Here is a 12,766-nt window from a genome sequence, read left to right as displayed (position 1 = left end):
AGATCTTCAATCCAACTCTTTAGTTAGAATTCATGTCGGTGTTGAGGACAAATTTTTCACACCAAATGGAATTATTTTATTGGCAACCCACGCCACATCAACATTATGAATTTTGTGCTCAAGCAACAATTCAAGGCTCATAGTCCATATTATCTCTCATACTGATAGATAGCGGCTTCTAACAAAGGCCCATATTTACATAAAAAGACATCAAAGCCCATGATTAAAAGCGCATGGCAAATTATCTTATATTTTTTGGCTCATGATACAAGCTCATGAGTTTCATCAGGGGAACTTTGGGAGTAGTGGTTTGAAGGGCCAAGAAGTATATTCAGCAAAGCTCCAACGGTTCAAAGTTGATAAAGGAAACATGTTGCTTGGCATGTCTTCCCCAATTCCCTGAACTCTGACGAGTCAGTATGCAATAAACAACATCTGATAAGTCTCTCATATCACATAACGCTTAAAATGATAAAATCCCCATTGCTCTTTACATAAAAATGAATTTTCATCATATAATATAAGTTTAAAAAATCTAATTATACTATTTCATATAAATTTGTTGAAGGTCATTTTTTCACGTTTTACACCTAGCCACATGTCTTGCATCTATTAGACATCTTTTAGCCTAGACCTTTTCTAAGAAGGAAGTTGGGTTAGACGCTTTCGCGAAATGGGCTTTAGGGTCCCATTCTACTGTTGCCAGTCTATGCCCAAACATTAAGTCCAGTCCAAGGAATGTTGATACAAAGGCTTATTCTCCTTTCCTACTACCACTGAAGTGGTTGTTCTCCATTTTCTGTAGAAGGAACATTATTCTGCTATATAATGATATTTACTCCATAAAATGAGTTTTTCTCCACTTTCTGTAGATTGATCATTACTTTGCTTCCTCTACTATTATAAGTCCTGCATAAAAAATACTAAAACCCAAAGAAAGTATTCATCAAGCAAATATTAGTTAGTTAGCATAAATTTTCCCAAATATATTTATATATTTACATATATATATATATATATATATATGTGGGGCCCAATCAATCAACAGGCCCATTAAGGTCAAGATCGTTGGGCCTGTGGCCCATCCGAGGATGCAAATCCGTCCGAGGAGGCCCAAGTCAGGTCGTAAAGGTAACTACCGAGGGGGAGGGGGGGTAGTCAATATCACGAAAGTAGAGTTCCGTATTCGTCCGAGGACACCATACTCCTTGGCAGTATGCATCCGAGGACGATCAGGACGCGGTCTTGTTACAATCGGACCTCGGAATTATGTCACCACTGAAGATGGGATAACAGACCAAGGGTAAGAAAGAAAAGGCAAACAAATATCTATAACTACAGCTGCCTCCGCATTAATTGCCTCTCAACCAACTCTCTGGCCGCATTAATGTAGAGGTGATACCTGAACAGTAATGAAGCAGTCTTACAGCTGCCCATAGGAAGTTTCAGGAGGCGCTAGATGGGACAGAAAGAAATCCCCCAAACCCAACCTACACGTGTGTGGTGAGGATGGAACACAGAGGGTGGTATATAAACTGAAAGAAGAACATGCAGAGGGGGGATCAGAACATAAAAAAGAAAAAAGAAAAAGAAAAGCAAAGACTGAAGAAGAAAAACGTGAAAAGCAAAAGAACTGTATCTATTACAAGAAAAAAACCGATTGTTGTGCTAGCTCTGAGCCTTCAATATACGTGAGGGTGAATCTTTTCATTCTACGAAAGTTAATCTAGTTCTTAATACCCACGCTCTACAAATTATATTGTTCGGGCCTGTTTACGTGCGAACCTGATATCATTTTGGGTCATTACAAATCGAGTCCTTACAATATATATATATATTGTATATATACTGATACTCATTCACGCATATATGTATAAAATACATTCTATAGAACGAATCGGGCCAAAAGGAGTTCAACTCCAACTCACACAGTCTTATTGCCTAGAGTTGGCACAAAATTGCACGGTTTGGAATGTAAGTCAAATAGGCCATATTAAGATGAATATTGAGAAACTCAAGAGAGATGTGTCTCGTGAGAGAGGAATTTTTCTAATGGTGCATGTCAATACTACTATTCTGTAGTAATCTCTCTCTCTCTCTCTCTCTCTCTCTCTCTCTCTCTCTCTCTCTCTCTCTCTCTCTCTCTCTCTCTCCCTCGTTGTATTCTGTAGAGGGTGTAAGTACACTACTAGGTACGAATTCTCAGCCTTTTCTCTACTATTTCTCTTCCAACTATTATATTCTTTCCCTATATTCTCTAATTCTTTTTCTCTCTTCTTTGTTTTCTCTTTCTCTCTCATCCCACTGTGTTATCTCTCTCCTGCCTTCTCCATATGTTACCCCTCTCTTTGGTGATATCTCCCCCTTTTATACTTCAAATTGAGTGGGTCTTTTACCCATTTTTCTTTTCTTTTGATTTCTCAAGCCCCATGTATGCCTATTCTTGTTGGCTCTCTTTTTCTTTCTTTTGGATTACAACAACAAAAGAATTCTTTGGTTTTTCGGTGGGTTTATGATTAAAACTTGGTTTCTATCTAGCGTAAATAGTGGAAGACCATGAATGTTATTTGGTTTGACATGCACCTCGTGATAATCCACAACTTTTTCCTCTTTTGGTATGATTGCTTTTCCCAACAAAAGCAACCTCAAAAGAGTTGTAGTAGATTACCACAACTAGGATCTTCCTCCCCTCCGCCAGACATTAAACTTCCTCTGTATGTCTAGGATAAATATTTTGTGAACCCATTCGCCTACCTTGCTTTACCCATTGGATCTCATTTTGCAACTTGAAACCTAGGAATTTCCCTGTATTGCAGTATTTTAGCTATTGGATGTTATGCAGCATTTAATATCTAAGAATTTCTGCGCTCTAAAATGTTTGAACATGGGGATTCTCACTGCCACTTGAAGTCTGAGAATTTCTACGTTTTGTGGTGTTTAAACCTAGGGATTCTTTCCTTCTTTCCCAGCATTTTTTCTTCCGTTCTACTGCCTTCTCTCTGCTTTCTCATCTTTTCATTGGAATGCCCAGTAAAGGTTCTGGGTTCTTCTAACTTCTTCTACCTCTTTTATACAAATGGGTTGGGCCACTTTGGGCTTATTTCATGATATTCCCTTATGTAAGGGTCTTGGGTCACTTAAGGGCCTGCTTGTTCTCATAGCTAGGCATACTGCAACAAGACCCTTTCTTTGATCACTCTTAGCCAATTCAATCGAGGCATGGATTTGGGTATTAAATCTCAGGTTTTCTCTCCATTCTCCAAGGCATAGCTTGCTTGGCTTTGGGCCTTATATATTTGCCCAAAGTGTGAAAATTTGGGTATCAACAAAATTATATTACTATTTTCATCTAAATCTAGCCCAAGCACTTGGCTAAATCTATATAATATCCCATCTAGCATCAAATGCTCTTCTTTCCTCCCAAGAACACAAAGAGACCATAATTACATCTCTAAAGCTTCATCAAACATCAATCAATGAGTTTATTACTTACCAAAATTATATTGTAATAAAACACATGACTAAACATATAATTTTCAAAAGAGGAACCTTGGCTAAAAAGTACTAGTAGCTACTCAAGCAGAAGCTACAGTAGCTCTAGTAGAAACTGCAACAGCTCCAGCAATAGACATTTGTCCCAAAAATGACATCACTGGCCCATTAATGGTCAATCCCAGCAGCTACCTACTAAACCAAAAGAAGTAAGGATCCTATAAAAGAAATCCTACCATTTTAAGCCAAATCTTTAGCCTCCAGTTGCAATACCAGAAATAGGAGGATCTCATAAAAGATATCTTACCATTTTCAACCAAACCCATAAATTTGATGCTAAACATTTTCTCCAGTAGAAGACATCACCCAACTGTCATCATCCAGCGGTGCCAAGACAGCTATTGCTATATAGCCGTCAGCTGCAACAACTTCTAATGTACTACTGTGCCAGTTGCTATACAGCTGCAGCAATAGACTTAAATTTCATAATTTCTTCTTTTAGTTAAAACTCAAAAACCAACTAAAGAAATCACTTACTTCGCCATGTTGAACATAGTTCCATATATTTTACAGACGCATTCCTCACAAAATATCCATACATACTTCTCCTATATCTTACAAATACCATATCTAAAAATATATATATAAATATATATATATATATATATACATATATTTCTTACCATCTCCATACATCTTAAAAGATATTAAACAATCTTCCAAGAACATGTTACAAAAGCCCTTCTCATGAAAGACATAAAATTATAATGCTAAAAGCCCTCCTTATGAAAGGCACAAATTTATAATACTAAAAGCTCCTTTCATGGAAGACAATATCACTCATATTTGACTAAAAACTAAAAGAGCATTACATGGGCAAAATCATTTAAGTGCATAATAAAGGGGATAAACTTAACCTACATTTGCACACGGTTGGACATATTCTCTCTCTCTCCAGTTGCACCCATTTTTCCCTCTTAATCATAAAGTCACCATGAAAGGACTCATAATATTATACTACACCACTAGATTCATATTATCGTACTGCTGGAATGTTATTAGTCCATTAGTATTATACAGCTGGAACCACAAACCTTATAAAGTGATGATGTATAGCTGGAGCCACAAACTATGAAGCTCATTAATGTTATACGGTTGGAGCCAAAAACATAAAAGATAAGTCAATGTTTCTCTATCTTTGAAATTACATTATTAAGTATATGTTAACTCATTATTACTGTATCGCTCGATGCAAACTACTTTAATATTATCTCACTACTTAAAAAACATGATTTTACTAATGTTTCACTAATGATCATATATATTAATAAATTGATCATCTCACTGCTGGACATATATTACCTGGACATAAACCACCATTGGACATGTATATTATTTGGACATGAACCACTGCTAGAGATGTATTATTTGAATATAAAGCAACGCTAGACACACATATTACCTAGACATAAACCACCGCTGAACATGTATATTATTTTTGGACATGAACCACTACTGGACATATATATTTTGGACATAAACTACCACTGGACATATATTATTTGGACATAAACCACAACTGAATGTGAACTATTTTGGACTCATCACATTGCCAGACATATGATAATTAATATTGGACATCACTTAACATACGTAATTATGATATTCAACTCATCATTTAATCAAAACTATTCAATTAAAAATATTATTTATTTATTTCAAGTTTTTAACCATTATCATGATTCTTAGACTTTGAGTTTTATCTATTTTATAGGCTTAAAAATGCACTGGAAGTCATTGGCCTATACGGCCCAATTTCGAGTTCCAGATTCAACTCCCCAAAATAGATCCAGGTTTAGCAAAGTCTCACCACTAGCAGAAGACACATGGCTGTGCACAAAAAAGGCCCCTCGTTAATCGGCCAATTCAACATAAAGCTCAAGTTTCTTTTTGGGCACAACTCTAGTCAAAATTTCATGTAAAGACATAAGAAAAGTGATAGTCACGTATGTGCTTAAACCTCAAAAGGACTAGTTAAGTTGCAGTTAGAGCTCCTCGCATTCACTTATAAACTATCCATTTAAAAAATACTCAATGCGGGACTCAACACATGCCCGCATAAAACACACTCAAACAATCCAATTTGTGGTATCCTAATGTCCCTCACTTAGATTCCTTATATATTGCAATGACCTTAAGCCACATGGCTTTCTAGGTTTACTCCAATACCCTTTGTAATGACCTGACAAGAAAAGTGCTAACCACGCCTATGCTTATACCCCAAATGAACTAGTCAAGTTTCAAGTGATCCTTACAATCACTTACAAACCTAAGATTTACCTAGTAAACACCCAATGTGGAATTTAGCATATGTTCGCATACACACCTAAATAATCCTATTTGGGTTATCACAATCTCCCCCACATAAATTCCTAACGTCTTTATCAGGGCCCATGTTGTGCTAGAGTGTAAACACCTAATGTAGGACTCAACACATGCTCGCACAAAAAATACTCAAACAATCCAATTTAGGATATCATAATTTCCTCCACTTAAATTCACGACATCCTCGTTAAGGCCTACATTGTGCTAGAGTGTCCCCGAGCTACATGGCGTTATCAGGTTTGCTCCAATACCATTTGTAATGACTCGAGCAGAGTGCTAGCGACATCTGCACTTATATCCCCAAAAGGACTAGTCAAGTTGAAACTGGGACTCCTCACAATCACTTAAAAACCCAAGATTCACCTAATAAACACCCAATGTGAGACTTGACCCATCCCACAATGCACACTCAAACTCTAACTATAGAGCAATAAAAAATTAACGATAAGTTTTCTTTCTCTTTCTTGGGTGAATAAGATTTCCTTCTTAGTTTGAAATGACCACCAAGAGGTATGCTAATTGGCTTGGCATGGCATCTCATATCACCTTATTCAAGTTAATGTAGAACTCCTTTAAAAGAAAATAACAAATTTTCATTTCTTTTTGTTAAATTTTATATTTAAACCATAATATTTGATTATTTATAAGAAAAACCTTGATTTGGTTATTACTAATTCATCAAGGTATGCATTCAGTTTATCAAATTAATTTTTATTTGGTTAGGCCTCAACTAAACCAAGGTTAAATTCCTAAATTAAACACATACCTTGATGAATAAATGCCACACGACATCCAGTTAGCATAAGTGCATTTTTATTTTTATTTTTTGGCCACCTCCAATTTTTTATTCACCACTTATTAGCAATAATCTTTTTAACACAAAAACAAAAGATTAATAACTAAAATGACACTTTTTTTTTTTGGTAATATGTTGGGAGTGAAGGGATTTGAATCCTATATATTTTCATTAGAAACACCAGAATGTGTAAGTTGAGCTTCAAAGCTCTTGGTAAAATGAAATATCTGAAAGGTTAAAGAAATTTTTTGGCTACTAAAGGTTAAGAAATTTGAAATATAGGACCAATGCGAAAATTAAACCTTTTTTAATATAAATCAATGTCCAGAGCAAAACAGGTCAAAAGTCTTCCAGCCAAACCCCAGCTGGCTGGTTGAGTATTACGTTAAACAAAACCAGATCTTGTTGTCCTACATCTCTGAAACGTACATGTTGTGGAGTGCGAAACACAAGGAAGCAACACGCCAACACGACCTGCCGTATATGTCAAAATGACATGTCCTGTACTCTTCAAAGTTTGCTATTAGTAAGGTAGCCAAATAAAAGCCAGACTGGCCTGCGTTTATTCCCTACAAAAGTAGAATTTCAATGCTCTTTTTCTTTTTCGACACAAAAGTACAATCTCCATGCAAGTTTCAACTTCCAAGTGATCCCTACCTCCCTAAACACTACTATAGTCCCACTTTGGAAAGTCCAAAACCCCAATCCCTGTAATCAAAGAATTTCTATATCTTGAATCAAGTAAAGGACTATTGAAACAACATAATACTACCAGGCAAACCGGCTTCCTGTACCATCAAGAAAACGATCAGTATGCCATCCTTTGGCCTGCAGTTCAGACAAAAATGGAGAGAACACATCGTTCATCTTGTCATAAGCCTCTTGCAGGGCACTAGCACTTGGCACATGAGAGGACTTCTCAATCTGTGCAGCATATGCAGCAACTAGCCACCCCCTCAATGCATCTTCACCAGTAGCATTGTTTTCCAATACCATGTCAACCCATTTACTACCGGGACATAGCAGAAACTTCTCCTCTGGGAATATTTCTTTCAATTCCCGAAGTTTTGAAGGCTTCACAACCTTGCGCAGAGCCCTTCCCACTTTAACATTTCCAGCATCTTCTATTAGCCGCCCAGTAAATAGGAGATCTTCTCCGTACCTTAGATCAGCAGGGCTTGATATTTTTCCTGCCTGGTTGGATTTCACTCAAAAAATACATAAGATGGTGATATTTTAATATATGGGCAAAACTTAGGTACAGTTGGTTATTTACCTTAAGTTCACCAATCAAATACAGCCATGTGATTACATTGACCAATGCAACACAAGCAGTATCATCTTTCCCTGTGCACAATTAAATTCAACCATATGTTACATTGGTCAATGCAACCACATAGTTGGATTTAATTTGAGAACCTGAAATACATCACTAAAGGAATTGTACCTAAATTTTACCCTTTCATATAGAGAGAGATACATATATCTATTTTGTATATGGTAGTTCAAAATAAACCTTTAGAAAATCAGCCACAATCATTGCAGTTCTCTGGGGATTCAATGTGTTGACAGGAGCTGCTCGCATTTCTTCAACGACACTGTAGACATGTAAGACAGAGAGGACAGGCCCAACAACCAACTGAAAGAAACTGAAATGATTAGGAGTTCAGAACCACCAAAGACAAGATTCCTATGAAAATAAGATGACTTGTTGCGGTTCCAAAAAGAAAATAGATTAGCAGAAAAGTTTTCTAATTTGTGTGAACTATTAATCCTCTAACTGGACTCCATAAATCCCATTCACCATGCTTTTAACACTTGAAAAAAGATTAGCTCATTCAAGCACCTCTAGATGGCCTAATGTTCAACCTGATCATAAATTTAATACCATATCATATCTTTTTTTAATAATTTTATATTTTGATTCTAAAAAAGATATTCATACTCTATTAACTTCTACAAAGATATAGGCTTAGGGTCTGTTTGGAATCTACTTATTTTGCTGAAACTGAAAATTTTTTTGCTGAAAGTACTATAAATAAAAGTAAAAGTTAGCTGAAATAGTAAAATAAGACCCATAAATAGTACCAAAAAGTACAGTAGGACCCATGAATAGTAGCAAAAATAAGCTGAATAGTAAAATAAGTTGGCAAAAATTATTTTTACCAAACAGACACTTAAGTCAAAATTTTAAGTATAAAAACTTAATATTTATTGTCAAAAGGCCAAGAACTAGTAAATAGTGCTGCTACCAAGACTCGCCAAAATTAACTTATAGTTTAGAAAAACTAAAAAGGGGGGGAAGGGTGGGGGGGAGGCAAAATCAACTGATTTTAGCAGTGCTCTAGATACAATGGTTAGACTGACAATTTCTCAACCGGCTTCTCATTACCTCCTGATTTGTCATGACTTTACTAGATAACTTTTAGGACTCCTACGAGTTTAGTTTATTTACATTTTATTTTTTTTGGATAAACCACATTATAAAGTAGAGCATGTGACATGAGAACCATATTTTGTAGCTTAGAAAAAATAACTAGTAGGACCCACTTATATCAGTAAAATTAAATATAATAATTCCACTGTTCTGAAATTTAGGAAACAAGGAATTCATTAGAGACTGTACCTTTCCTTGCATTGACGAACAAACAGTAGATGCTAGAAATATTCCTGCTCCTAATCCAACAACATTGAAAAGAGTAGAGATGGCCTCCCCTTTTGCAAAGAGATCACTAAGATTGCCTTCTTTGGCAAATGAAGAATATATTGGCAATCTTGTCGCTCTAGCTGCAACAACTGCCATTCCCTGTAAACTCAAGGTAGAGAAAGAGGGATTCAATATTGAATTCATTTTTTGATTAGTTAGTTACACAAACCCAGTGGGTATTAAACCCACGACTGCACCCTTTACCCACTACTGTGGAAGGAGAAAGTGTTATTTGAGCAGTACTTCCACTGATCATAAGATTTTTTTTTTTTTTTGGGGGGGGGGGGGGGGGTGGTTTAAGGTCCACTAGAAGTTCCTCTATAATTTTCATTCGGATATAGATGGTTATAGTCAAAACAATAACATAACTTCAGATGGCAATAGAAAATTATAAATTGAAAAATATATATATATAAATTAATTAATTAATATAATTTAAATTAGATATTACATATTATATCATATATTATGATTTATGAAAGATATCATCATACCTTTGCAAAATTGCCTAGTCCTGCCACTTCAAGAAAAAGATGTGGGCACATGGGAGAAAGAACTTCCAAGCCTGTACCTAAGTCGTAAAGCACATCAGCTGCAAGATGGAAGGCTCATTCCAGTTAGGCACCTCATAATAGTTGCACTTCATATAATGCAACTATAATGCACTTTCATCATAAAGAGAAAAGAGCATATACAATACCCCCCCCCAAAAAAAAAAAAACAAAAAAACAAAACAAAACAAAAAAGAGAAACCAGTGTTCCAGAGGCAAAGATGTCAACCCAGAATCCTCCAACTTTTAGGCTCAGAATCCATTCTAGCTCCCAAGTTACTACAGATGAGCTTCCCTACATGCTGCATACCATCCTTTAAAATCTGCATGCCAACAAAAGGAACAGAGAAATCTCAACAAGAATGCAGTCAGGACTAGACATCCACAATTGACAAACACAATGAGAACTTACCCAACTTACGGCAGTTGCTTGTGCAGGTGTGGGTCGCAAGCCTGCAGCAAACAGCAGTGACTGCAAAGTAGTAAGCATATAAAACAAATAGCATAAATAAATGGCAGTAACATGTTTTTCAATTCATGTGTGTATTTTTTAAATAAAAATAAAATCAAGCATGAATATAGCTCGTCAATAAATCAAATAATCTTATTCCAACTTATTAAATTAAACACAAAAGGCCCTTCTCTCAGTGCCCAAGAAATAGATTTACATTCATGCATTAGAAATAAATAAAGATCTTTGTTACTGAACTTTATACATATTGTAATTTAAACTTTGCTAGAGTATATATTTGGCCTCTAAAGCATATAGTATTTTCCACTCTCATCCAAATTAAGTTTTTATTTGTAAGAAATGTATTAAAAAAAAAAAAAAAAAAAACTAATGACTTGACATGAACATTCTCGACATTTTCCACGACATGGATTTTTATGACATCATGAATATAGCTTATCTACAGATCAATTAAACACACACACACACACACACACACCAAAAACCATCTCTCACTCTTATTCATTGATCTTAAGCTTTATATAAATATATATTGTAAATTGAATTTTGCTAGAGCATACATTTGGCCTCTCAAGTAGTCACTGAGTTTTAATGTGATCAATGTAGTCACAAAATCAGATGACTTGACATGAATCTTCTCAACATTTGCCATGTCATCAATTTCTACAACAACATGATCATCAGTTTGGAGGAAACGACTAAATTGCACGAAATTAAAAAAAGGAATTAGAACATTTTAGAATCTAACACCCAAATTGCAATATAGTATAAAAATGTAAGTTTACTACATATGAGTATTAAAACAGACCTGAGTTGATAACACAGATAGTGCTGCACTAGTCATGTGTTGCAGCGCCCGAAACTGCGTGTATCTAAGGTAACCTTCACTAACACTGTCACAAAGAATTTTTTATTTTTATTAAATATATATATATATATATATGAGTAAATAGTGAACGATTATATAACTAGTACTGTGAAAAATTATATAACCTGTAGGGATATCCAGAGGGGAAAAATTTGCTCAGAAAGGAGTCAACAGTTCTATGAATTACTGATCTAGAATCATCCAGAAGCTTCATCTACAATTATTAATAATAAAATAAACCCTAAAATCAATTAGTTTAAAAAGAAAAAAAAAAAAAATAGTGACTAAAAGGAAATAGAAATTTGATATAGAAAAAGAAATGAAAGAACTAACGGAGAGTTGACCGTCCGGGTTGAAATGGAAGCAGCGAGAGACGGAGTCGGAGATTTCGGTCCAGTACAGTGGTGGGGTTTCGGGGGGTTTGACTTTGACTTGCTCCTTGTCCTTGGTTTGCATTTTTATCTTATCCTGCTTTTGCATCCAAATTATTTCATGTAAGAAATATACTTATACAATGAATATGAATATGAATATGAATAAGAAAATATACACTAATGAAAGAATTTTGTATGGAAATTGGGAAAAGAGAGTTTACGAGCAGCAAGTTCATGATAGACAGGAGGATTCGAAGATTGGAAATATCAGTACTGTACAACACGGTGTCGCTTTAAGTTTTCAGTAAGAGCAGCCTAGTGTTTTTCTTACTGAAGAGGGGCAGTCTAGGCTTTTCATTTTATTTTATTTTTTTTTTATGAAGAGGGGGCAGTTTAGTGTTTTTATTTTATTTTATTTTATTTTTTTTGGGTTTTAAGATAGAGTTTTTAGATCATGATAGTAGAGAGATATCAATTGTTTTTTTGAGTAAGTGAGAATCAAATCTTATATCTATTATTATTTACCGACAAGAAAATTTATCAGTTTTTCTTTTTTAATTTATTAATTAAACTAACTAGAACCAACACAATTGTCCACTCATAATAATTTAAAGCAAAAGACTAGGGATAGCAATGAAAAAACTAATTGATTTTTAGGATAGGTGAGGATCGAATCTCAAATCTAACGACAAAGCACCTTGTTAAAATACCAATTACTTAAAAAAATAATAATAAATAAAAATAAAAGCTAAACTCCTTAAAAACTCAGTGCATCGGGCTCAATAGCTTGTCCTAAAATGTAACAAATGAACAATGCGCTCCATACACTTGTGGAGGACACCGTTCATCAACAAACTAATTTCGATCAATATTAATATTAAAAAAAAAAAAATTCTCACTCTTCTTTGTAGATAAACTCTTTCTCCTTTCCCTTGACAACCCTACCTACTAAACCAAGTACCCTTTTCTCACTCTCTTCCTTTGAATCAAAAATCGCCATCACCAATGCTATGCAACAATTGGGTTGTGTTGGTTAGTTCCGAATTAGTGGTCAACAGTTGTGATTTTGTTTGATTTGGGTTTGTGTTGGTTTTTGGTTTGATTTGTGTTTATGGGTTTGG

The 12,766-nt window shown here is 35.1% G+C and overlaps 1 protein-coding gene across 3 annotated transcripts; it reads right to left on the bottom strand.

The window, feature by feature from the left end:
* Positions 1-6,956: 6,956 nt before the first annotated feature.
* LOC115960445 (protein root UVB sensitive 2, chloroplastic-like) lies at positions 6,957-11,956 on the bottom strand. Of its 3 annotated transcripts, none has more exons than XM_031079362.1 (10): positions 11,867-11,956; positions 11,605-11,742; positions 11,397-11,485; positions 11,212-11,296; positions 10,344-10,403; positions 10,161-10,254; positions 9,875-9,972; positions 9,300-9,479; positions 8,190-8,312; positions 6,957-7,867 (listed from the first exon to the last, which is right to left on the bottom strand). In XM_031079362.1, exons 1-10 carry the CDS (start codon positions 11,879-11,881, stop codon positions 7,442-7,444), a joined length of 1,308 nt encoding a protein of 435 aa, XP_030935222.1. In that variant the 5' UTR covers positions 11,882-11,956; the 3' UTR covers positions 6,957-7,441. The 3 variants fall into 3 exon arrangements, with proteins under 3 accessions (XP_030935222.1, XP_030935223.1, XP_030935224.1); XM_031079363.1 differs by having other exon boundaries at positions 11,605-11,739; XM_031079364.1 differs by lacking the exon at positions 11,867-11,956 and having other exon boundaries at positions 11,605-11,751.
* Between the last annotated feature and the right edge of the window lie 810 nt (positions 11,957-12,766).

The sequence above is a fragment of the Quercus lobata genome, chromosome 9, assembly GCF_001633185.2.
Source record: "Quercus lobata isolate SW786 chromosome 9, ValleyOak3.0 Primary Assembly, whole genome shotgun sequence".
NCBI lineage: Eukaryota > Viridiplantae > Streptophyta > Magnoliopsida > Fagales > Fagaceae > Quercus > Quercus lobata.
Note: the sequence above shows the minus strand (reverse complement) of the source record. Positions and strands in the feature narration are given on the sequence as shown.